This window comes from Sceloporus occidentalis, unplaced genomic scaffold (genome assembly GCF_023333645.1).
Source record: "Sceloporus occidentalis isolate IW3139 unplaced genomic scaffold, rSceOcc1.0.p SCAF_3, whole genome shotgun sequence".
NCBI lineage: Eukaryota > Metazoa > Chordata > Lepidosauria > Squamata > Phrynosomatidae > Sceloporus > Sceloporus occidentalis.
Genome location: NW_028316983.1, coordinates 40,684,821 through 40,711,393, shown reverse-complemented (window position 1 = coordinate 40,711,393; position 26,573 = coordinate 40,684,821). Strand labels below are relative to the sequence as shown.

At 40.8% G+C, this 26,573-nt stretch overlaps 1 protein-coding gene across 1 annotated transcript in view; it reads right to left on the bottom strand.

The window, feature by feature from the left end:
• Positions 1-9,632: 9,632 nt before the first annotated feature.
• SNTA1 (syntrophin alpha 1) overlaps positions 9,633-26,573 on the bottom strand; it is a 108,505-nt gene continuing 91,564 nt past the window's right edge. Inside the window, exons 3-8 of the mRNA XM_089514101.1 lie at positions 23,468-23,666; positions 21,416-21,623; positions 19,203-19,333; positions 13,552-13,748; positions 12,182-12,369; positions 9,633-10,655 (exon numbers count right to left, since the gene is read on the bottom strand). Coding sequence (XP_089370227.1) covers positions 10,563-10,655; positions 12,182-12,369; positions 13,552-13,748; positions 19,203-19,333; positions 21,416-21,623; positions 23,468-23,666 — 1,016 coding nt within the window. The 3' untranslated portion in view covers positions 9,633-10,562. The remainder of the gene's footprint in view (positions 10,656-12,181; positions 12,370-13,551; positions 13,749-19,202; positions 19,334-21,415; positions 21,624-23,467; positions 23,667-26,573) is intronic.

Sequence of the window (26,573 nt, the reverse complement as noted above, 5' to 3'; positions counted from 1 at the left end):
ACTACAAAACTCCACCACTCAGGATGTCAGGCTGGCTTTTACACTAGATTTCAGAGCATTTATGTTCATAGCAATGGTGCCACAATTGCAACCATGACTAAAAAGCAGTTGCAAAGTTGTAAGTCTACCTTATACCATCATAACTCCTTAAGAGGATGACAGCCTTTACTTTTGTTCATGATTATAGTCAGCCCTCTGCATCCATGGATTCTGCACCCATAGATTCAACCATCCGCAACTTGGAAATATATAGTATTTTTTTTTTAAATTCTCCAAAAGGAAAGCTTGATTTTGCCATTTTATATAAGGACACCATTTTACTACACCATTGTATATAATGGAACTTGAGTATCCACTGATTTTGTTATCCAAGGCTAAGTGGGAGGGTGAGTCCTGGAACCAAACCCCAGTAGATATCAAGGACCTGCTGTACAACAGTTTAGTTAATTCCAAGGTGAAAGGATTTTGAACCAACTAGAGCAGTTTAGAAGGGCAAAGTGTTCTTTGCACCCAGGTAGTTCTTCTGTGTTGTATAGCAGATATTGTAGAGAGATTCCTCCTTTGTCCCAGGAAACAGAATTTTGAAGCTCCTGATACTGAGCATTTTTCTTTCATTCATATGGGAGCTAGTAAATGGAAGAAATAGGGAGGTTAAAGAGTTGAGACTATAAAGGAGGAAAGGGGAAGGGCAAAAAAGGGTTTTGTGTAAAGTTCATGGGAAATTGGACCAGGACAGAAACAATATGAAAGAGGAATAAAATTATGGGTGGCAATTTTCAGTGTTATTCTGGGAAGGCATTTAATGTAGGCTTTTAACTTAAACTTAAATGGCAATTAAAGTAAATGCAATGGTTAAATCTTTCCTCCTTCTAATGTAAATGTAATTGAATTAGATTTTTAAGCTTAATGGAGTACAGTAACCCTTTCTGGCCTACTTTCTTATATCTATCTGAAATCCTGGCCACTGCCGATCAGTACAGACAATATCAAGCTTGACAAATCAATAGCCTGATTTATGGGTTTCCATGTTCCCAAGTCCTTTGGGCAAGGACTCTTTTTAGGTGTTATATTATTTTAGGTTGTCTCCTTTAAAAAAAAACTTGACTGCCAGAAGGCACCTGAAAATCCACTTCATTCTTCTTCCACAGCCTTTCCCAACCATGTTTTCCTATATGCTTTGGAAGACTATGACTCTGTCAGCCCTGACCTGCATCCACTATGGTAACCCACCCGTCTGTTTAGGTGGTATCTCCTGTTTTAAGATGCTTCTATCCAACTATACTGAGACTTCTCTCTTTTCCCATCCCTTTCTTCAGATCTCTCATCTTTTCCCCCATGCTGCCATCCCACACATCTCCTAACTACACTCAACATCTTCTTTTTCTTTCTCTGTTCTTCAGTCTCTCCAACTCATTCCTTTTCTTCCCCAACAAAATATGAAAACAAAGGTGGGATATACTGTATTTGTTTTTCAACACAGTATGAACCATGAGCTATGCCACATCTTTTGTCTCCACTCCCTGAACCATCCACCTTCCATCTGCAGCCCCCTCTCCACCATGTAGTGGAGATTGTTGAAAAGTGTTTGGCTACGGTACTGTAGCTGGGCACATAACAATGACGGAATTTGGGACCTATTGGAGGGTCCTCCAAAGGTCACGTAAGGTGCTGTGCTTCTCCATCTGGATATAATCACATAGCCAAATGTTTCTCAACCATTCCCCATCTTCCATCAACCTGGCTGTGTTGGGGGGCAGTGAATTTTCAGACAGGTTGGTTGTTGTGCAAGGTATTTTTATTTTATTTATATCCCAGCTTCCTTCCAACAAAGGACTCAAGGCTGGATATAAATTAGAAAATTCCAGCCTCTACCAAGATATGGGGAAGAACATAACTCAGGGAAAGTAGGATATAGCATATGTCACTAACAAAATGCCAACCTTTGTGGGTTTTTTAAAAAAATTATTTGAATGATATGTTCTGTGATTGGAGGTGCCCCTAGGGTTGGCCGTGAAAGATCATGAGTTGGATGCTCTTAAGCAGATTCTGTCATGCTGTTCCAGAACTTCTCACAGATTGCTAAAATGGTTTTACAGGAAGTACAAGAGACTTCAGGTACAGAGAGGAATTGCAAAGATCAGCTTCCATACTCTTCCTATGGTGCAAGGGGACTCCATTACAGACTATTTTGGCTCCAGCTCTGTGTCCCACAGTCACTGCACAGCACTGTAATGTTTTGTTTTTCACATTGCCCCTATGATTTATTTTAACACAACTGCAGTGCACATGCTGTTGTAGGAAAAAAACACCAACAACTGCCAGTGTTCTTGGTTATTACTGTTGTTATTACTATCATATTGTTTTGTGGCTGGCTTGTACCACCTCATAGTAGTTTGCAGCACAGAAAATGCATTACCATGACAACTCCTAACCGGCAACTGCGTCAGTCAAGAGGAAAGAGGCTACATTACTGCAGAATCCTTTCATTTCTGTTGCACAGGAGCACTGTTCCTCCTATATTGAGAATACCTGGCACTTGGGTGAGATTAGATCTGATCTATGTATCTACCTTGATAATGGAAGGCTTTGTTGTGGTTCTTTTTCCCCCCACCTACATTCTGAATACAAAATGAGAATGTGGCTTGGGTGTAAATCAAAGTGGCAACCCAGAGTCTTCCCCTTCCCCAAATCTGGATTCTGGGGCTACCTGTGTGGCTCTGCTTACAACTATGTGACATTACTTTTCTGTTTAGTTCTCAGCTGTTTATAGATATGGAACACAATCAAACAGGATTAAGTGGGATAAAACCCTGAAATCAGTAGGGTTAAGTGTTCTTAGCCCTAGGTTGGATTACTGCCATTGGATGGAATCAGAGAACCTGTTCGTTCAATTGTGTTTACTTCTATGATGATAAAATGGTGGAAATTGAATTGAAATAGGTTGCCAGGAAAGGTTCATTCAGGGCATCAGTTTCTATATCCAGGTCTGCGTTGTTGTTGTTAAGACAACTTCAACCTATGACAACCCTATCCTCTGGTTTTCTGGGTAAGGAAGGAGGATTACTCAGTCTCTGAGGTTGAGAAGTACGATGCCCAATGTGGATTTTCATGGCTGAGCAGGATTTGAACCGAGGGGAGTTCTAGGCTATTGCCACACTACAGAAATAAAACAGTTTAACACCACTTTGACTGTCATGGCACCATTCAGTGGATATCTGGATGTTGTGGTTTGGTATTCAGCCTGGTCTAGCAAACAACACTAATGCCTCACAAAACTACAAAACCCCAGGATCTCACAAGATAGAATCATGAGAGTTGAAGAGGTATCAAATGCTTTATTTCAGCAGTGTGTCTACATTGCTAGTCCAGCATTGAAACCACTACAGTATGCTGGCTCATGTATTATATATATCTTCCAATATTTCAATATGAAACCCAGGAGACATGTGGCTGACCAGTAGCAGAGTGTGGCCAAAAGGATGTGACCAAGAAAAAGGAGGTCTAAAATTATGACTGGAGAAGAACTTAGAAAATGATTATCTTGAGGGGAAAATACTTTTTTAAGAAAACTGCGTTTAGAAATGCCTTTTAAAAAAGAGAAAAAGCCCAGATCAGTATACACAATACTCTGTGCATGTGCAACGTGACTGACAATGAATATAACAATATATAATACATTATTGTAAAAGTAAAATGTTTTCATCAGACCCTCCTCAGATAAATTGAACAGTTGTATTTTTTTCATAGAGTCATGGCCACTTCATGAACTCTGTTCCTACCCACTGCTTCTGCTCAGAGGTTGGAGAGAAGAAAACCAGTAAAGCTAAGCTTTAAGACAAAGTTTATGCAGATCTTGAAAACAAATCGGCTAGGGTGAGCAAACTATTTTCAGATCTGTAGTCTTTCTCTGCATTCTCTTTTTAGGGGAATGGGGGGGGGGGGGGAGATCCAAAATCCATTGGTTGTATATGTGAGTGAGAAAGAAATCTATGTGTTTATTTGTGAGAGACAGCTTTCCATGCAGTTGTGATAGTGCTGTAATTTAAAGGATATATCTGTTCAAGGAAAGCCTTTCTTTGCTTACCAAAACAAGTGACTGCAGTCACATAGCTATTGAAGCAAAATGCTGACAAGTAGCTACAATACTTTTTCCTTTTGCAGGGACGGGTAAAACTCTCTGCTGGAGCAGAAAGATAGACTGCCTTCTGCAGAGTTAATTGAAATCTTGAAGTATGCAGCATCTGCATCCAATTGTTTAAAAAAGAAAACAAAGATGTGACTGAGGATCTGGCCATTTTAAAAGAAAGAAAGAAAGCAGAAATGCAAAGGAGCAACCATGGCTATACCAGCTGATCTGTGACTTTTGAGGGTTAATCAATTCATTAAATCTTGAAATATCACTTGGGATAGAGCTTTGTATCTTTTATCTTTTTGAGGATTAAAACAATGAACTTTGAATTCATTGCTGAAAGGAATTAATGAATTAAGGCCAAAAAAAAAAAAAATAAAAAAAATTTTTTTGGTATATTTTTCCAAGATTTGGATTTGGCTGACAAGTATTGTGGGGGATATCTCTTCCCTTCTCAAAACTCCACACTCCTATGTTGCAGGAGTGCCACTAGGGGCTCAGGCCACACCAGGTGACAACCTGGGCGGGGGGGGGGGGTTGACACCATTGCTTCTTAAACATCTGCCTTTTGGCAGAAACCGACTGTGTTGTTCACCTTTGTTCTTTAAAAATGGTGAAGAGATGGTGTGAGTGGGGTGATGCTCAGTGGGAAGAAAAAGAAGAGGCCCCAGTTTTTTTTTAAAAATTAAATATTAATTTTTTTAATTTTTTTTTAAATTACATCTTTCCAAATTTTCACTTTAACCACATGGAACTATGTACATGTAAATACATTTAGGCTGTGTGTATGATAGCTCTACCATTACATTTAGTGATATATAGGAATTATGATTTATGAGCAACATTAGTACAAAAAACATTACCAAAGATTCTGCATGGTGTGGTAATGGGAGGAATTCAAGGGTGTGTGTGAGAGACACTATGAGTTACCATGCTGGGTGATGCCAACCCTAGTGATGCCACTGCCATGATAAGGAGATTCCTCCCCTCCCCATTGTCCCAATGAGGAAGAAGTACGTGAGGGGAACTCCTACTGTTATGTCTAGACTAAGTCTGGGTTCTGAAGGTAGCTGGGTTCCTCCTCTTCCCCACCCTACACAAGCTTCCACTGAAGAATATGGGGGGAGGCAGGGGATCCAACTGATAGCTCTAGTCTGGGACAGAAAATAGCAGTGGGATTTATTTATTTCCTTCTCCACACACACTTGAATCTGCGATTGAGAATGTGAGCCAGGGCAGGAAGATATGAAGCTCCCCAGACCACACTGTTTTTCCACCTTTAGGTTAATCTCAAGAGGTTTGCTCCTTTTGGATGAGTGAGACAATAATCTGTAAAGACACATAAGACAGGCGGTAGACATACAGATCAAAACTGAAAGGTCAGTCCATAGCCTAACTGCAACAAGTATCAAGAGAAACTTTGCCATTCCAGAAGGGGCTCATCAACATCTGATCGTCTTATCTTTCCCCTGGCAGGCTTCCAAAGTCCTCTTGTGAGAGCAATCTAGGGACAGACATGGAAACAGCTGGAACACTTGATGCCAGCCAAGAGACTGATTGTGTCAGTTACTGAGAATCTGAAGGAACTCAGTAGGTCTGCCCTTAATTCCACACAGTTCCCTGTGATGTAGTCTTTCTATCCTTTTCAGCTGGGGAACACACTGGTCTGGATGTCTTTTCCACAATATATATGTTCTCTCCCACCCATACATACACACAATGCAAGTTTCCACTTGTAATACTTATTATAGTCAATTGAAGTTGCAGCCATTAACTCTGATATGACATAAATTTCATAATTATTGTTTAGTCACAATAATCCATGTTGCAATGCTGTTTTGATCTCTCACAAATTTTTATTATGCAGAAAATTCTATCCTTGGAGTTTTATGCTTGCAAATTACCTAGTCGCAGAACATATGCTTTGCATGCATAAGACACCACACTCAGTTCCAACTGTTATTAAATGTCTTTGAGTTGACCTCAACTCGTGGCAAGCCCATGAATGAGACATCTCCAAGACCTCCTGACATCAGCTGCTTTGCTCTATTCCTGCAGCTCAGGGACATGGCCTCCTTGATTGCGTCTACCCATCTGGTGTGCAGTCCTCCTCTCTTCCTACAGCCCTCTGCCTTTTCTAACATTGTTGTCTTTTCTAGTTAGTTCTGCCTTCTAAAGATACAGCTGAAAAATTGACAATTTAGTCATCTTGGGTAAAGTCGAAGGCTTTCATGGCCGGCATCCATAGTTTTTGTGGGTTTTTCGGGCTATGTGAAACTCTTCTAGAACATGGCCACATAGCCCGAAAAACCCACAAAAAAACTATAGTAATCTTGGCTTCCAGAGAGGGGTCTAGCTTGATTTGTTCCAGGATCCAATTGTCTTTTTGGCCATCCAAGGTATCTTCGGCACTCATATCCAGCACCACATCTCAAATGAGTTGATTTTTTATCTGTCAACCTTGGGGGCTGTCCATACAGCCCCTTTCCTAGCCAGATCAGGGCTGCAGCAATCTCACACCACGGCCCTGATCTGGCCTTTTGAAGGTGCAAAAAAGCGGCTCCTTTTTGCACCCTCAAAAGGGTGCCATAGCTGCGTTGCTGTGGCTATACAGCACTCTTTCAGTGCTGCATCATATGGACGCAGCACCGGAGGAGCGCCATGATGCCACACACCATGTGGAGCGGTGCACGCCATCAGGGCGCCCTGAGGGGTGAAATAGGGCATGCACTGTGAGGACGCTATGCCCCAACTCCTCACCCAAGCCCACCTTAATGGCTGGTGTTTACAGGGCCTTTCTTCACTGTCCAGCTGTCACATCTGAACATTATGACAAGAAATACAATGACATGGACCATCATAACTTTGGTGTTTAGTTTTATCTTTGTACTTAAGGAGCTTGTCTAGTTCTTTCACAGCTGCCCTTCCCAATCCTAGTCTTCTGATTTCAGGAGTGTGGTCTCTGTTCTGATCAATAATTGAGGTTTATGGAACTACAGCTGCCCTTGGCTATGTTGGCTAGAGTAACTTTGGAGTTATGACATCTGGAGAATGACAAGATGCAATGCTAAAGATGCAAGATCCAGATCCTGTGGCAGTCAAAGAAACCATCTCTGTCTCCATTCTGCCCACCCTTGAGCTCATGGAAGAACAAACACACACTGAGAGATGATTCTAGAGCAATTGAGATATAAGAAGAGGATGGGCCCCCTCTCTTTGGATCCTTAGTATTAGATATTGCTTTTTATAATTTATTGTGTTTACATGACCCCTGCCCCCACCCATGTGTTGCAGCAGCCAATCAGGGCCAAACCACCATGTTACCTGTGTTGTCTGAGCTAGAGAAGTAGGCTTATGTGTATTCCTGGAAGATCACACAACCATGGCAGTGGAAATGCAGAGACAGGGAGATGGAAAAATTCTCTATGGTTGTCCATAGCATAAGAGTTCCACATGTTGGGATCTGTTACCACTCCCTTGCCACCAGCTCCGGGACTCTACATGTTGCTGCAATAGCCCTCCTCCCTACAGCCAATCTGTGACTGGCGGAAAGCAGGGAGAGGAATCAGGGAAATGTATGGACATGTTCCCAAAGTTAAACACAGACTAGGACACCATCCGCCAAGATCCACCAAGGTCCTCTGGAGGTCTGAGCAGGTGCTGTCATTGGTCTGTGTCTGGCTATGGAAACATATTCTGACACAACTTTAATTAGCTTTGAGCTTCACCAGCAACAGAATGGCCATGGAAGCAGCTATCACAGTTCCACAGTGAGTTCTGGAGAGGGGCCTTTAGTCATTTCAAAGGAAAGAAGGAAATACCAATCTCTGCAACGAACCCCACCCTACACAATACATATGTAAACATAAGGTAAACTTATGCTTGCATTTGTAACTAACAGGAGTCCAGCCAGGATCCCCTGGTCTCCCACACAATGTGTAGAAGAACCATCAACATATAGAATCAGCTTTAATAGGCCCTAGATGTCTTTTCCAACTTGATTATTCTATGACAGTAGGGCTAATAAGTGAAAACTCCTTTATATGTGCTCTTTCAACATGAGAGGAGATAAGTATGACTGAACCCTTCAACACTGTAAAGCAGTTGAGAATGCCAGCTGCTTGCACCCCCTCTGGGATCTGTCACAGGACCACCTGCTTTTCCATGTGATAATAATTTGGTGGTTTCCAGGCTTTTGGATATTTTTGCCACTTCTAAATGGTTAGTAATGATTGGGTTGACTTTCCTAAGGCTTAGTTACTGTCTGTAAGAACTTTGTGCTAAAATACAGTGGTATTTTTGGTCCTTCTGTTTTGCCATTTATGCTGCTTACCACTGCACTGTGGTTCCTGAGGACTTCTCTGCAAATACTTTTGGCCATCAGGCTTAGAGGCCCTTTATCCTTATTCTGAAGCAGGGCTCAAACTAGTTCTTAATTCAAATAAAAATATTTTTTGGGGGGAGGGGGGAGAGCCTGTCATGCTTTCTGCATGTGTGTAAAGGAGAGAAGCAGTTTTTCACACACACCCCACAGCCAGTTTGGAAAAATGACCCTGCCTTGGGCCCTTATGCTCTCCTCCACACCAAACAGCAAAATTTCCCTTCATAGCTCCTAATAGACACACTGGGTCTTTTTTTCTTTTTTTTTCATTTAAAGAAAATCAAAAATTGCGAGAGGGGAGGTACAGCCCTCCAGAGTCTAGCAGGGGAACATGAACAGCCCTTAGAATTAATAGTTGCCCACTCCCTTTCTAAAATCTGGCAAAAAGTAAACGGGGATTTTCTCTGTTTGGAAGTATTTGTTTTTAAGGGCTGCAAATGTTTGTTGAATAATCTTCAACCCAAATGAAACACTTTGCTCTGTTGGATTTTGCTGGGGACTTTTAACCATGTCTGCTTACATTCTCCCAAAAGACTGCCAGTGAAAAGCTGGCTGATGGAGCCGCATCAAAATACTGCAAAATCTGCATTGGACTGTGGGTATTTGCTGTGTGCTGAATATAATTATGCTGTGGGCAGAGTCACCAGTACCGCTGCACCTTCTTCCATGCTTTGCTTCCACATTACCTTCCCCATTTGCCAGCAGCCTTCAAAGTTCTATGCACACACCAGGTGCGTAGCTCATGTTCACAGTCATGCAAGTGCTGATCATGGCAGCTTGTTTGGGAGCTATGCAGCATGTGTAGGAGGGGTGCTGGTCATGTTTTGCTTAGAATGTATATCAATTACCATATTTGGTCTCCAAATCCTCCCCTGACATTTGACTAATAAATGAACTATAGTACTGGAACAGCAAAAAATAAAAGTTACGTAGGCAGTCTTACCAAAGTTAACATTACTGAACAACAGGAGAACAGTGATGGTAGGCAGCCAAGAAGTTGTTTCAGTTAAATTTAAATTGAGATGAGAAGGCTGTTGTACTGAATGCTGGTAAGTTTCAGGCTTAGTAAGTAACTCCAACTGTTGTTTTCAAGACAAATTAGAAAACAAGCTTTGCTTTAGTCATTTTTAGTGATCTGTATTTATTTTCACCAAAAAAGGAAATAATGAAGGTAATTTCATGCACAATTTTTGAGCTTATAAAACTGTTTCCTCTGCACAAGAGCACCTCTAGTTATAACGCAACATCAGAGGGGTCAAGAAGAAGCAAAGTAAAAATACTAGTTTTCCTGATCTTTTCAAATGAAGTGACTTTTCAGAATTATGGCTTTTGTAACAATCTCTAAATTTTTTATAAGTGATTCTCTTGTCTCCATTTTTCAGCTTTTGTTGGCTGCATGAAAGTGAAACGGCAAGGCTCTTAAGAGTAATGGCTTAAGAATTTTTGTCATTATAGATAATGAAAGCATCTGCATTAACTTGGGACATTTTCAGACCAACCCAATACATTTTTATTTGGAAGTTTTACTGTGTCCAGTGGGTTTTATCCCCAAGTAATGTGCATCATATTGTGGTAGATTTTCTAAAGTGGTGTTGAAAATGCAGAGCAAAAGCCATCAAGTCTCCATCCTTTTAAGATAAACTGTGTTCTATAAATATAAAACCTTGATACAAACAGATATATATATATATATGTATAAAATATCATCTTCAAGGCACTAATGTGACAGCAGAACACGGTTGGTATGACTTCTTTAGCAGTCTCATATTTTCCAAGCTTGTCGTGTTTGGGGTAACATCATGTGTTGATGGGAAACGTTATATGGACATTTTACTGCATGGTCTGTCTAGTCCTGGGGCGGGCATGTCTAAACAGTTGCCTATCCATGTGTTTCCATCAGCAGTCCTGGAAGTCTCATTATTTCCTTTGGCCGTGGGTACATTACACCAGTTGTTCTTGCTCTGTTCTGTAATGGCATCTTAAAATGTTGCTTCTGCTGTCGTGCATAGATCACATGAAATCTCAGTGCTCTCTGGATTTTTCTCTATGGCCCTATGCCAGCAACCCCATGCGGGTCACTTTGGCAGAGAGGAATGAATGGATGATGAAGACAATAGTTTTGGGGCAGGAATGAAGATCTAGTTGCTACAATGAAAAAAAAAACATGGATAGTGATTAGTGGTTTATGCACAACATTTTATCTCACTGTATTTTCCACAGTCCTTCACTTAATACAGTTGGGCAAAGAACTAAAGGAAGTGGCAGCCTTTGGTGATGACTTTTGCCAAGCGCAAAATATTATGTTACCAGATGTCATGTACATAGTCCCTTGTTTGTTCCAATGAGATGGCAAGTCCTGTAAACCATCATGGGCAGTTTAGGCCCAAGATACTGTGCCTCGAAGAAAAAGACTTGGACTAAGATCCTTTATACAGGCCTTCAGGGCAAATTTGTATATAGCAAACTTTTATTTCTGCCCCACCTGCAATTTTGCAAAATAAATTGCAACCACAACAGCTATGAGGGTGTTTTATAGTACAGAAAGACTGAAAGTTGCTGCCCACGTTCCTAGGTGATGCAATGATGTTTGGAGGTTTTCCATTGCTGTGCATTGGCTGAAAGGATCTCCTAGTGCTGAAAGAGACACAACTCTAGGGATGAAATGTTGGTAACTTACACTGGTGTAACTGGGCATTATTCCAGAGTAAATATGTCTTGGCATTGCACAAGGAAGTATCCATTATCTTTTTGTGCAATACTTTCTCCCTGAAAGTTCTGCTCCCTTGCAACCCAAATGGCAACACTTTCTCCCTGAGAAATGGCTACTAACTGGGCACACATCTGTACCTGGATACCATCTGGCTGCTGTTATTGCACAGCTAGGTGGAAAAGAGATGACTTTGCCCTTCCATGCCTCTTCTATAAGCACACTGACAGAACTTTATAGTTCACCAGCATAAAATAGGATCTTGTCTTGAAAGCACTTCCTATAAAGCAAAAGTGGGAAAGGTACAGCTCATAGGCCACATGCAGCTCTTGTGGACCAATTTTGCACTCTTGAACCCTAAATCTGGGGCAGGGGGGAATTCTAAGAAAAGTTTTCACCATTTGTTGACCAAAAATGGCCCCAATCACTGCAAAGTTGTTGCTAAAGATGACAGTTTTCCCAACCCTCCCACAAAGAGCCAAAAACTGCCTGAAAATGAAACCAGAAGAGACATGATATTAATTTCTGGTTGTATCCAGAATGCTGGTGTGGCCCCCACGGGGTTGTGGGGTAAAATATGGCTCCTGTTCCTGCTGCAGCTGCCCATCCTTGCCATAATGGGACAGGATTTTGCAAGGTCAGTGCTGAGCTTTCTTGCTGTCATCTGTGCTCTCCTCTCATGTGTGAAAGTTTGGTCCACTTGACCTTCTCTCACTGTTTTCCCTGGATTCCCAAGCATTTATTCCCCAAATTCCCATGCCTCCCACCATCATGATCCTTCATGTAGTGCAAGTCATGACAGTTTCCAACCACTCTGTTTCAGTGTCTGGCTAGCGCCTTCCCATATCCATGGTCTTCTAAACCACCCCAAAGACTATGCTCCCCTGCCCCATTCTCCAAACCCCATAGATTCCATCCTCCAGGAACCTAGCCAAAGAGTACAGAACAAAGACTGGCAACCTACAATCTCTCCTTCTGAGCTGCCAAAGTCCAAGTAAAGCATCTTGGCCCCATCGTCTGAAGACATCTGCAGCCTTTCAAAAGGCTGTTGTAGAAGGATGACTTTGGTGAGGCCTGGCTCCAGGGTAGAAATGGTGAAACCCTTATCGATGTGGATGGACAGTGTGCAGTCCCTCCCATTCCATGTACATGCTGTGGAGGGAGGGGAAAAGCAAGAGCAAAAAGTGTTTAATTTGGCATTAAATTCTGAATAAGATGTTGAATAACATAAAAGAAGATACATTTACCAACTGGCACATTTACCTACTTCAAACCACCAATTGCTATAACGATTCTCACTAATAATAATAATAGTAATCACCACCACCACCACCATCAGAGAGCCAGTGTGGCATAGTGGTTTGAGTGTTGACTCAAACTCAGGAGACCAGAGTTTGATTCCCTGCTCAGTCATAGAAAATCACTGGATGACCTTGGACAAGTCACATACTCTTAGCTTCAGAGAATGGCAATGGCAAACCCTCTCTGAAGAAACTTGTCAAGAAACCCTCATTATAGGTTCACTTTAGGGGCAGAAATGACTTGAAGGCACACAACAACAGCAACAACAATTTCTTACCACCTCTTCCTACAAATTGAGGTGGGAAACAACAGAATAAAATACAATAACAGATAGGTATCAGCTAAAAATGCAGGACGACAATACATAACCATTCAAAAACGCACAAGAGCATAAATGAGCCCTTAAGCTCTGGACAATTTTAAGAGGAACCACTACTTTTCAGCTGAGTCAGTGTTACAGACAAGGCAGATCTTCCTTGTGCCTGGGCACCATCTTGGAGACGGACTGAAGATTGAAGAAGGGAGGAAGACATGCCAGGTTAAAGCAGGGCAAGGGCAGCCACCACCAGCCTCCACCTCATAGAGGTTACTTATTGAGTGATTCCACCCACTTGTAGATGGATCAGAGCTGCTGCTGCCACCACCACCACCACCATCATTGTCATCACTGGAGCTGGTTTTATTCTCAGAACAGAGAAGGCTCTTCAGGGAAGAAGACAACAGAGAGGAGAAAGCTACCCCATAGCTGCCTCCAGGATGGTGCCCAGCCACAAGATCTGCCTTGTTTGTTAGACTGACTGAACTGAGAAATAGTGGCTCCTAACTTTCTAGAGAGAGACTTGACAGGCCCACTAATGCCCAAGAACACATGTACTTTGTTAACAGAGGCATACCTGTACTCTGGGAAAACACATAGTTCTGTGTCAGTGCTACAGTGCAGAACTGCCAAATGGGAGACTGTCTCAAGCAGAGAAGCCTATCCTTTCAGTTCCACCACAAATCTCAAAAGCAAGTCCCCATCTACTTCCTGACCTGTTGATACTTCCTGGACACATTCGGCTGCATTGTGACAACCATCCACCAGCATCCTTGTCCATGCAGCCAAGTCCCGATGCGTCTCAACACTGAACAGATGTGTCTCCACACCCTTCTTGGTTCCAGTCCGCAAAGCAAATGAGAGTTCTGTATCATAGAGGAGGGAACCCTTGGATGGGCCAGAGTGCACAAGCCTGCATGGGTTGGAGAAAGGAAAATAAAATCCTTTCAATGAGAAACCTTACATCTATCAGATCACCACTGAGCCTATCTAAATGTGTTGCTTGTGTGGCTGAGATGGTGCATGGTGAACAATTCTATATTGGGGCAGGGAGACCAGTGGGATAATAGTGTCCTAGAAATATGTGTTGAGGTGGATGTGCAGGGCTACCAGATTCAGTAAGGGGCAAGCAAAATTCACGGCTTGGAAAATAAGCCACTACTTGGAAGTGGCTCTGCTTATTTCTACAACCAACATGTGTATCAGAAATCACCTAACCCCCCTTTCCCCCTTGTCAACTCCCATTCATCTCTATTTTAACACAACTTACTTGTCCAGGGCAGCAATAGTAGTGCAGTATAAGGGAAAGAGGGAAGCTTAGTTTCTACCTTTGTCCTCTCATTATGAGTATTAGTGACAGAAAAGTGTTAGTGTCTTGTCCCTCAAGAGCTAATTCAATGACAGTGCCCATCACCTGGATGGATACATTATATCAAAGTGGTAGGGACCGTGGCAGGAGTCTAGGACAGGAAAAAAACCCAGGGATTCACATCAATTGTAATCCAAATTGGTGAGGCATTTGTATCCTCACAAAGATGACCTCCCTTTTTTACCTCAGTGAGAAGTACAGATACCAAACGCTCATTTCTGAGCACAGAGAACTTTGCCAGGGTTTCTGCCTTCACCTGAATTAATGAAGAGATTCTCCTTTGCAGGGTTTCCTGCCACAGTGCTTCAGTGGAATAATAAACTATTAGAAGGGGGTCTTACCCGACACCTCATCTGGTAACTCAAATCCCTACCCCTCTCTCCACTCCATACAGAAGTCTTCTGATGCATGACCCTCTGAAGAAATTTCACTATAGTACATGGTACCTGCCTGGCTCTAGGCCATTTGCATCTATGCTTCCAAACTGTGAAATCAAGGCACTGTACTTTTCAAACTGAAGCTGAAACTCTGTAGATGCTTCTACAAATGAACGTGTTATAGAAACACAGTGGTTGATTTGTGCATTAATATGCAGTTTCCATTTTGTTGTCCACCAAATAGCTGCAAATGATCTGCCAGACTCAGTTCATATATTATGTTTTTTAAAAAGTGGACATGAAGTAAATTTTCTAAAATTTTCTGCATCATACACACACAGATGTATCAAAAGGGTACACTGTCAGGGAATGGACAATTACTACAGCTCCATATAAACCTACACAGTGGCAAATCCAGCCTTACTTTCCCTTCATTTTGCTGTGGTGTACATGTTTATCCAATGATACATGTTTTAATTTGTTTTAATTTTTTATTGTTTATCTTGTCTTAACTTTTGTATTCTGTGAATTTTTAATGATGTGCTTTTTTACTTGTAAACTGCTTTGAGTCCCAAACTTGGAGAAAGGTTGGGCAGAAATAATGTGTAGCAGCAGTATTCAAATACAGTATCTTGTGCCTGTTAAGAACTAGTTATAACCACAAATAGCCACGAGAGGTCAGTCTAATACCATTTGTCATTTCAGATGCTCCATTACAGGGAGAGGTGAGAAATTTGCTGATTTTTTATTTTAATGGACTAGATTCGCACTTTCTGGACCAACAATGGAAATAATGCAATCTGTGACCATTCAGGTATAAACCCATTATATATTCCATGAAGGAAACAAACCAACATCCTGCTGTGGGCCAACATCACAGTGTGAACAAAACACAGGACCAGATTGTAGGTGTGATTCAGAGCAGCACAACAAAAATGAAACTCGCAATTCTTCATAACCCCTGCCTCAATCACAAATGCAACCCTAGCCTGAAATCCTACACTTCTTCAGCATCCTGTAAATATCTACCAGTGGAATTATGCTACATTTCAATTGTGATGAATAGAATCAGAGTTGGAAGAGACCACAAAGGCCATCCAGTCCAACCCCCTACCATGTAGGAACTCTCAGTCAAAGCATCCCTGACAGATGGCCATCCAGCTTCTGTTTAAAGACCTCCAAGGAAGGAGACTCCACTACACTCCGAAGGAGTGCGTTCCACTGTCGAATAGCCCTTACTGTCAGGAAGTTCCTCCTAATGTTGAGGTGGAATCTCTTTTCCTGTAGCTTGCATCCATTGCTCCAGGTTCTAGTCTCTGGAGCAGCAGAAAACAAGTTAGCTCCCTCCTCAATATGACATCCCTTCAAGTATTTAAACAGGGCTATCATATCACCTCTTAACCTTCCCTTCTCCAGACTAAACATCCCCAGCTCCCTAAGTCATTTCTCATAGGGCATGGATTCAAGACCCTTCACCATTTTAGTCATCCTCCTTTGAACACGTTCCAGTTTCTCAATGTCCTTTTTGAATTGTGGTACCCAGAACTGGACAAAGTCTTCCAGATGGAGCCTGACCAAAGCAGAATAGAGTGGCACTATTGCTTCCCTTGATCTAGACACTATACATCTATTGATGTAGCCTAAAATCACATTGGCCTTTTTAGCTGCCACATCGCACTGTTGACTCATGTTCAACTTGTGGTCTACTTGGAATCCTAGATCCCTTTCACACGTAATTTTATTCAGCCAGGTGTCCCCCATCCTATATCTATGCATTTCTTTTTTCCGCCCTAGGTGCACTATCTTACATTTCTCCATGTTGAAGTAAATTTTGTTAACTTTGGCCCAGCTTTCTAGTCTATTCAGGTCAGTTTGAATTTTGATCCTGTCTTCTGGGTTATTAGCTACTCCTTCTAATTTGGTGTCATCTGCAAATTTGATAGGTATGCCCCCAATTTTGTCATCCAAGTCACTGATAAAGATATTGAATAGCACTGGGCCCAGGACAGAACCCTGTGGGACCCCACTGGTCACTTCTTTCCAGGATGAAAAGGAGCCATTGTTGAGCACCCTTTGGCTTCGGCCCGCCAACCAATTACAAATCCATGTAACAGTTACCTTGTCTAGCCCATATTTTACCAGCTTGTTTGCAAGAATGTAATGGGGAACATGTCAAAGGTCTTACTGAAATCAAGATATACTATATCCACAGCATTCCCTTCATCTATCAAGCTAGTAATTTTATTAAAAAAAGAGAGAGAGAGAGAGAGAGAGAGAGAGAGATCGGCTTAATCTGGCATGACTTGTTCCTCTGAAATCCATGTTGACTTTTTGTGATTATGGAATTGCCTTCTAGATGCTCGCAGACTCTCTGTTTAATGATCTGCTCCAGAATCTTTCCTGGTATTGATGTCAGACTAACTGGACGATAATTGTTGGGATCCTCTTTTTTCCCCTATTTCAAGATGGGAACAACGTTTGCCCGCCTCCAGTCTGCTGGGACTTCTCCTGTTCTCCAGGAGTTCTCAAAGATTATTGCCAATGGTTCTGATATTACATTTGCCAATTCTTGTAAAACCCTTGGATGTAGTTCATCTGGTCCTAGAGACTTATATTAATTTAGATTAACAAGGTATTCCTGTACTATCTCTTTACTTATTCTGTGCTGAAATTCCCCTATTCCTCTGCTCCATTATCCTCAGGTTGAGCACCCTTTGCCTTTTCTGAGACGACTGAAGCAAAAAAGGTGTTGAGTAATTCTGCCTTTTCTCTGTCCCCTGTTAGCATTTTGTCATGTTCTCCACACAGTGGCCCTATAATTTCCTTCTTCTTCCTTTTGCAATGCAACAGCAATGTGAAGTGCACATTTGCATACTTCTGTTTTAATGTAACACTCTTTTATGTTTTTAATTGTACTGTTTTTAATCTTGTGAGCTGCTCTGTGTCCCAGTATTGAGGAAGGGTGGGATATAAACAACAACAACAGCATATAATTGTTGTGCTTTGCCTACAAAAGGTACCCCACATAAATAGCACATTCATGTATATCACTAACAGGATACTGGCCATAGTTTCTTACTGCTGTATTGTTGTCTGCTTTTAATTTTTCTTTTATTATTTTTTGTTTTATGTTTGTCATAGAAAATGTGTAACCTGGTATAATTTTTTTTATCAGTGTTACAAATGTTTTGAAATAAATATTAGATCTAAAAGTGGGAATGCCAATAATATGCATAAGGAAAGTTGCAAATGATAGGGACATATGCAAAAGAGCAGCAACTTACTTTTGAATCTACACTTGAAGACAAAGGAAATTTCTCTCTTTGCAGTGTGCTCTATGATAATTGACCACAAAACAAAACTAATTCTGTGTGTCTTTTTTAATCAACAAATGACCTGGTGCATTTAAAACAAAAATCTTTCCGTTGTTATTGACACGATTGTACCCACAGTGAAGAGAGCCAGTGTATGGTCTGAATGTTGGGCTATGACTCTGGAGATAAAGGTTCGATTCCCCGCTGCAGCATAAAAACTCTCTCAGCCTCAGAGAACAGCAACAGCAAACTTCCTCCTAGGAAACTTGCTGAGAAAACCCTACAATAAAGCCTTAGAGTCATCAAAAATAAAAAAAAAATGACTTGGAAGCACACAACAACCACAACCACCCCACAGTAAAATGGGTGAAACCATGGTGGGTAGATACATTTTTCTCCATCTCTACTCCCATGCATTCCATATTTTCAGTGTATTTCGCTGAAGACATTCTGAGGATCCTGGGTTAGAGTGTCTTGTACTGCAAATTAGTTAACCAACCCTGGTCTTTCAATTATTCATGTGATTTATAATTTGTCTCTTTACCCTGGGAGTAAATGCAAATGCCCAAGTTGCCACTGTAAATCCAAATCATGGAAAGTGTTGGCATATTGTCATGTCTTATTTTAAAACAAACAATGATTAGTTACATCTATATCCAAATTTTAATGAATTCAAGGTGGCATATAAGATGTTCTGTGTCCATCCACAACAACCCTCACAACAACTGTGAGTCTTAGAGAGTGTGACACATCACCCAGCTCGAGGGATGTAACCTTTGACTCCCCACAACTGCCCTTTTCTGCCCCCTAAAGATTGAAATGCATCTCCAATAAACCCCCAAGCACAGCAATTGATATTGTAGATAGGCTACTATGCTATTTCATATCAAAAACACCAACTTTTTAAAACCATATGTGGTCTTCTATCCACATCCTGTTTTGTTGTCCATGGGGAGCATTTTAGCTATCTGCATGGCCCCTGGATGGCTCTGAGACAAAAGGAAAATGAAAAACTTGGGTCCTAAGCCCACCACAGTTGCCTGCTTTTGACAAAAGGCTGGGTTGAGAACAGCCATTTTGAGACCACTTGCTGTGTGAAACCATTTGCTAGAAGTGAGGCTTCCCTTTTACTCTTTTTTAAACAAAAATCATTCTAATAGGAGGTGGTTTATTACATACAGTTATGGAGGAGAGCCTCTCCTAGAGGTAAGAATTTGGCACCCAGCTACTCAGTGAAAGCAGCCTTTCCCAGGCTTCATCCAATGGACTCCAGTGCAGAAAACAGGGCTCAAAAATATTTGCATTACCTAGTGGCTATGAGAGGGAAGCTGTGTGTTGGTTTGCTGAGAGCATCTCTGCTTTGTGGGAGGCAGCTGTAGAAGAGAAGCTCCTTCTCCGTGAGGATGGCAAGGATATTCTTTGTCCCATCACCAGGGAGCTAAAAGAAAAAGGTAACCGTTATTGAAATACAGAACAGTGAACTACATGCAACTCTCTTGCACACCCCTGTCTAAAAGGACACTTATGCAGCATGGTGATTTCATTCTCAGCAGCCATTTTTGGAGATACACCCTTGAGCTGCTTTGGATTTATTCATGCTATGAATGTGTGGCATCAGGACAGCCCATATTTATTGCTGTAAATTACATAAATTACTGTCTTGATTAAAAAGGAAGGGCAACGTGACATCTATTCTAAATATCTGAAAAGATGGTGTAATACACACATAACATCATCCCACACAAACAACAGCAGACCTTTTTTTAAAAAGGCAACAGGTTAAAAAAATATCAAATTATTGTGAGATCAGCGATAATTATGACCTAATGAAGATTCAGCTCTCTGTTTCCCTATTTGATACTATTTCAGAACCTCTCTATTATCCTTTCCAACTATGGAAATTTTAGAGCATTTGTAACTATCTACAAATACAGCAGACTACTTATGCTTGCTCACTTCAATTTGTTGTCCTCTGGCTTTGCTACATGCCCATTTAAAAAATAAATTAAATCCCTAGTTAAACAATTGAAAGTTATTTATAACAAACATAACACTAGACATTAAAAACTGACAAAATATAATACAAATGAGTACAGGCCATTACATTTAATATTGAAAACAATTTGGTAATTTGCAATAGATACTAAAACTCTTCATTTGTTTCTTGTATTCTCTGTCTCTGCCTCCTCCCTCATCTTGCCAAGGTCCCTTCAGAGGAAGGACACTGCGGTGAATGGTATAGGACAATGTTTTTCAGGCTACCTGATGTTGTGGTCCAGCTGAGTTTTTCACCAGTATGCCAGATACTCACACGATATTTGTGCCCATTGGTTACAGAATTATTTTATTTTATTTATTTTTATTTTTATCATGGAAACTTACTGTGGACCAAAAACAAACAAACAAACAATATCATGGATGAACACTGATCCATAGACCACTACTTTGAGTAGCACTGGTCTAGGAGTCTATGAGGTGGTGTTCACATAACTGAATAAAGGAATCTAGGTATCCGCAAGATTGTATTTTAATAAAACTACCTCCCACCAAATCTAGATAAGGCTACTGAGCTCTCAGATAAGGCTCTACTGCAGATATTCTCAAACCAAACCAATCCTCAAATGTGCTCCAACACTTGATTTCCAGGTACGGTGTAGTGGTTTGAGCACTGGATTACAACTCTGAAGGGATTCTGGAGAACAGGGTTCAGATCCCTTCTCAACAATGGAACCAACTGTGTGACCTTGGGTACATAACATTCTCTCATTGTCATAGGAAGCCAAGGCCAAACCGCATCTGAACAAATCTTGCCAAGAAACCTGTGATAGGTTTGCCTTAGGGTTGCCATAGGTCAAGTAACAACAAGAAACCAATGACTATTTCCATTTGAGTGATGACTCTATCTATATTACTGTTCTATGCTCTTCTATTCCTTTATATCTAAGCTCACCTTTTAGCTAAAGCGGGAACTCAAGGTGGCTTACACAAGATAAAAAGAAATGCAAGTTAAAAAACATGAAGCTAAAACTCTATGCTAAGTTTTTATTAATTCGTACTAAGTTGCTTGTAGAATTAAAACTATTGAAAACATTGACTTAAATGTAAAGAATAAAAAAAGTACTGCCCAGTAAGAAAAGCCCTTTTCTTTGAAAATAAACAAAAGGCTGCAGAAACAATATTTCCAACCTCTGAACCAAATAAAGTGGATAAACTGGATTCTGCAGAACTCCACGTCAGTTTTGAAAATTAAATCAAAAGAAATTACTGGTCCCCAGATATTTTAATTAGATACTTAACAGAAGTAATTTCTGCAAAGCCTCCCTGCCTAGAATTGTTTACTTTCCATACAGACAGGCTACTGGCAGACTTGCTCCCCAAATTATAATAATGTCATATGTGAGCAGCAGAAATTTGTATTTTAGTGTAATTCAAGTGTAAAGATGATGGGGCTGTCTTACCTGCAGGCATCTTTGTTCTCCTGGGAATCAGCACCATTCACATTCATGAATCCCAGTCTTACCTGCTCAGTGAGCCAGCCAATATGCTTGATATCTCTACTTCCTGCAATGCCAGCTCCAGACTGCAAGACCTTCAGCTCCTCTTTCACTCTTGGCAACAGGGCACTGATGTTGCTGTGAATGGCACTGAACCATGCCTGGGCAGATGCTTCATCTTTTGCTCGAAGAAACAAGGGAATCTGGCCATCTGCTGAGCACACTTCTAGGTATCTGTGGGAAGAATCTTCTGTAACCTGAGATTGAAATCCTTCAGACCAAAATGACAAGCTTTGGTCACAGGAAGTGACTGTAATTCTCCCTGTATTTCAGACTGAAAAGCCTTCACAGAGATAGTCCTTATGCATAGTGGCCTAGACTTTCATTTAGTTATTCATTCATTTATTTCATTTGTATGCTGCCTTTATCCCAGAAGGGATCTAAGGTGGCTCACAAATAATTAAAAACAAACAAACAAAACAAAACATTACAATAAAAATTAAAAACAGTGAAAATGTACCTACATGAACTAAACTGATTGCCCTTACTCCTCCTCTTAGGAATACAGGATGCCCAAATAAAAACTTGTTTTTAGGTTTTACATTCTGCACAGATTTTCACTTTGGAGACAGTGGCATTTTTATGTGAGCTCAATGACTTTTATTTAGTCCAATAGAAATACACTCATCCCTCTATATTTGCGGCTTTGATATTTGCGGATTTGATTAATATGTTTTCTCTAGGAATATCTAGGTCCTCCAGTGCAACTCAATGGTCAACTTTAACTAAAAGTTGCACTGAAAGACCTAGAGATTCCTAGAGAGAATACTCTAGCAGGCATTTGTAGCTCCTTCAGTGCAATTCTATGGCCAGTGTCTGTCAGACGTTGACCACAGAGTTGAACTGGAGGACCTAGAGATTCCTAGAGAGGTGTCCTCTCAGGTAAAAACATGGTGTTTTTGTTATTTGCGGATTTTTCCATATTCACTGGGGTCTTGTGCCCCTGACCCTAGCGAATATGGAGGGACAAGTGTATACTGTATTTTCTATTCAGGGTTAGCCCAGAGTACATATTAAATTGTATGTAGAATCTATATCTACACAGGGGAGCTGATAAAACCTGGGATAATACTCTGAGGGTTCAGAGTACTTCAGTATATATTATCTCAGAAAACCTTAGAAAACAGCACTGTAAGGAGCACGGTAAGGCACACACTGGGGGCGGGGAGGCGGATTCTGTTGTTTTATCACTTTTGTATTTCATAAACTGTTGTTACCCACCTCGATCCCAAAAATGGAAGAGGCAGAATATAAATAAATACATTATTATTATTATTATTATTATTATTATTATTATTATTATTAATACTGATGGAAAACTGAAGCTCAAAGTATAGTGAGTAGTGTGTTCATGGCGGTAACATCTGAATCGCAAATTTTTAAGACCACAATTTACTCTTTTTGCTATTATACTAGCTCAACTCAGTAGTAGTTTGCATTATGATGATGATATTATTCTAATTTATCACTGAAGGACTTTCTGTGAATATAGAGACTGTCTACTGAGTTCTGTGAAATGTCTGAGCATGTGTGCATGTGTGTTTGTCTGTCTGTCCCTACACAGATATACACACACATATATTTATATGTGTTAATTGTCACCAACATTTGGGGTGTAAGAAGTACAGATTTAAATTAAAAGACTGTAGATTTATGGCATGTATAAATACCAGGCACAGGTCTATAGGTTTTCAAAAAGGCAGTTCATATTGATTACCCCATTTACCTGTAAACAGAAGACTATGACTATGTGCAGAAGTGTAATTCTAATAATCACTTCAAGTTCAGTTCTTTGCACATTGGTTGTACTGTATTAATCCTGTATCGTAGAAGTACTGGATTACAATTCCCACCATCTCTGACCACTGCCCATACTAGAAAAGGCTGATGTACAAAGCCACCAACTCTCTGCCTCTGCTATAGCATATCTTCAAACATTTCTACATAGAAATCAGAGGGCCATTGTAATCACTGTCAAAAAACCTAGGAGATTCAAGAGTTTGGGGTGACTGGGTTACCTGTTTTCTGGATCACTAGGTAGACATTTCCTTGATATGTAACACATTTTTAAGGGGATATTCTTCCCTTCTTTCAGGTCTCGAAGAGAGAGGATTGGAGAAGCTTGCTTCTGAAAGGCTGCTGGTGAAGAGTCCCAACTTACAGTTGCACCAGTTGATGAATTTTTAAAATAGGGAGAGATCTCCTTCATGTATTTGACTGGAATAGAAAAACAGACAAAATATTCAGCTATGCATTTAAGAGGGATTCTTTTGATGGTCAAAGTCTAATCTGCACTGCAGAAATAATGCAGTTTGATATCACTTTAACTGCTATGGCTCAATACTATGGATCCCTGGGGTTTGTTGTTTTGTGAGATATCTAGCCTTCTCTGAAAGAGAGCTCTGGTGCCACAACTACAAATTCAAGGATTCCATAGGGTAAAGCCATGACAGTGGTGTCAAACTGCATTATTTCTACAGTTCAGATTAGACCCAAGTCCAGTTTTCAAGATTAAAACACACATACTTCAAGCCAGATGCTTGAAGTTACTCATCAGCAATTAGCACCTAGAAAGAACACAAGTTATGCAGTCAGTTTGTACTCCTGTGAGAAATACTGTGTTTGTGTTTCAGTGATAATAACCACTGCTATATTTGCATTTATAAACATAAATTGATATAGGCACATTTGATGCAAGTCTGGTTTTATCCACACTGTGCAATTATAGCAGCTTGATTCCATCTTGACTGTCATGGCTCTGTACTATGGATTCCTGGGATTTGTAGTTTGGTACGGAACTCTTTAATGCAGTCCCCTAAAATATAGCATTAAAACTCTGTGTCAAAGCATTCTGTGTATTTCATGAAACAATACATTCCAAGATTCCAGAGGATGGAGCAATTAATGTTTAAGTGGTAGAAAACTGTTATACTGATCCAGTAAAGATACTCCTTTCTTTCCCTTTTTGTTCTCTTTGTGGTGATTCATTTGGGGGTGGGGGATCAGTAGCCACCCTATTCAGAGCACTACAAAGTGGCATAAATTAAAGCAGACTTCACACAGTTCTTCCAAACCGTGTGCAACAAAACTTCTAAAAACAGACACAAAATATTTTCTTGATTTTTTTTTGTAATGGCTGAAAAATTGATTTTGTTTTCCTTATGAACTGATATTTTTGGCATTTGGCCCAAATATGCTTTTTATTTTTAAACTGGCCCATAAAATGAATGTAGAATTTATATTAGTAAAAACTAAAAGCCAGGCAGTATCTACCAAAACTGACACATTTCTTATGGCACAAGCATTTGTGGCCAAGGTACACTTCCTTTATGGTCTTCATGTATGTTAAGAAATAGGCTATGAGCTCACAAAAACATATGCCTTAATAAATGTGCTTGACGTTAAGGTATCTTAAGACTTTGTAAGACTTGTAACTTTTCTTGCAACAGAGTAATGCGGCTACTTCTCTGAAATGGAAATAATGTTCATAGCCTTCAACTATCCTGATTTGCCAGGAACAGTCCTGATTAATCCTCTGCTATCCCATTTTTCCAGTTGCTTTTAAAATGTCATAATTTCTTTCTCCTTCTCCCACTCTCCCCCTTTGCTCTCAGATTTCTTCAGCTGCTGCAAACCAAGGATGCATCTACACCGACCACTTAATTCAGGACCAGCCCGGAGCATAATGCCCCAGACTGGCTCTGGATCGACCACCATGGTGACGACATGCACTGGGCCAAATCTGGTACAACGCCACATCGTTGTGCACACAGGACAGTGGGGCCGACACTGCATCAACCCCGCTGGCCCAACACCTGTTTTCCATGTCACTGCCATATCTTCCTTGTGTACAGGAGCTCTGTGTAAAGTCTGCCTGGTGTGCCACCACTTCTGAGAGAAATGGGTTACCAGACTCCTTGGCTCACATGTTCGGGTGCCTATTTCTGTCCTTAGAAGAATTGCCAGCATGCCAAGCAGGCTTTATACAGAGTTCCTGCCAGTGAGGAAGTGATGGTGGTAATTCCTAAAACAGGCCATTCCCTGTTGGCACTGGGGATGGCATGGCTCTTGGCATATGGACAAGTGGATTGTGCCAAATAGGACCTGATCCAGTTGTCCACATCCCAAAAGAACCCGAGGTCACTTTGAAGTTTCCAGGATACCCAGGGATTTCCCCCGACTTTGCTAAATTCAGAGCAAAGTCGAGTTAAGGGCAAAAACCTACAGGTCCTCCCCAGAAGTAGCCACAGATTGTCAGGACTGCTAGCACTGGCTTCCAGGTAAGTATGATGTTTTTCACCAGAACAGACAAGCCCTGTGTTCAAAGTGCAAAAGTGGTTGGCACTCAATTAACTCAGCTAGGGAAACAAGATGAGGGGGTGAATTCTTACTCTTCCCAGTAGGCCCAGGCAAAAGCAAACTGCTAGAGCCTCTTGTGTGTTCTTCCTTATTAAGAATGTTTGACCACACTCTGATGCTGCTTGGCCACACGTGTTCTAATTTATGTCTGAAATGTTGGAGTGCCTGGTACTTTTTGTTTCTCTTTTATGCTGGAAGCCTGCAGCAGGTACTACAAATCATTTAGTGAGACAAGAAACTGAAAAAGCAGAGTGTTTTCCATGTATTTTTGCCTAGCTCTTTCTTTACCTGCTTTAACAACTCTCATATATGGCAGGAGTAGTGAGAGAAGCATTTTTGGCTGCAGTCCTAGATACACTTATTTGGAAATAAGTTCTATTTGCATTGCATTTATTGCAGATTACTTTTTGAATATTCATGCATAAGACTGCCTTCTTAGCTTCTTGCATGAAAATTGTCTTTGCTCTCTGTGATTTATCTTGGTTTTCACTGAGATAATTTCCAGTTCTTGGCAAGGGTTGATAAATGTGAGTACATTCCCTCAAGCCTTCTTCAGATTCTGTTCTGAATCACTACTTAAACTACCCTTAAGAAAAGGCATGCCTCTGGAGAAAGCCCTATGAACATGGAGCCTCCGAAAGGATTATTCCCCTAGATGAACCTTTGGTGAAGATGTAGCAACATCTAATTTAAAGGAATAAGTAGTTACTAAAGGCAACATGTACTTGTCTATCACTTCAGTACCTGGAAAAAAAAAGTCAACTG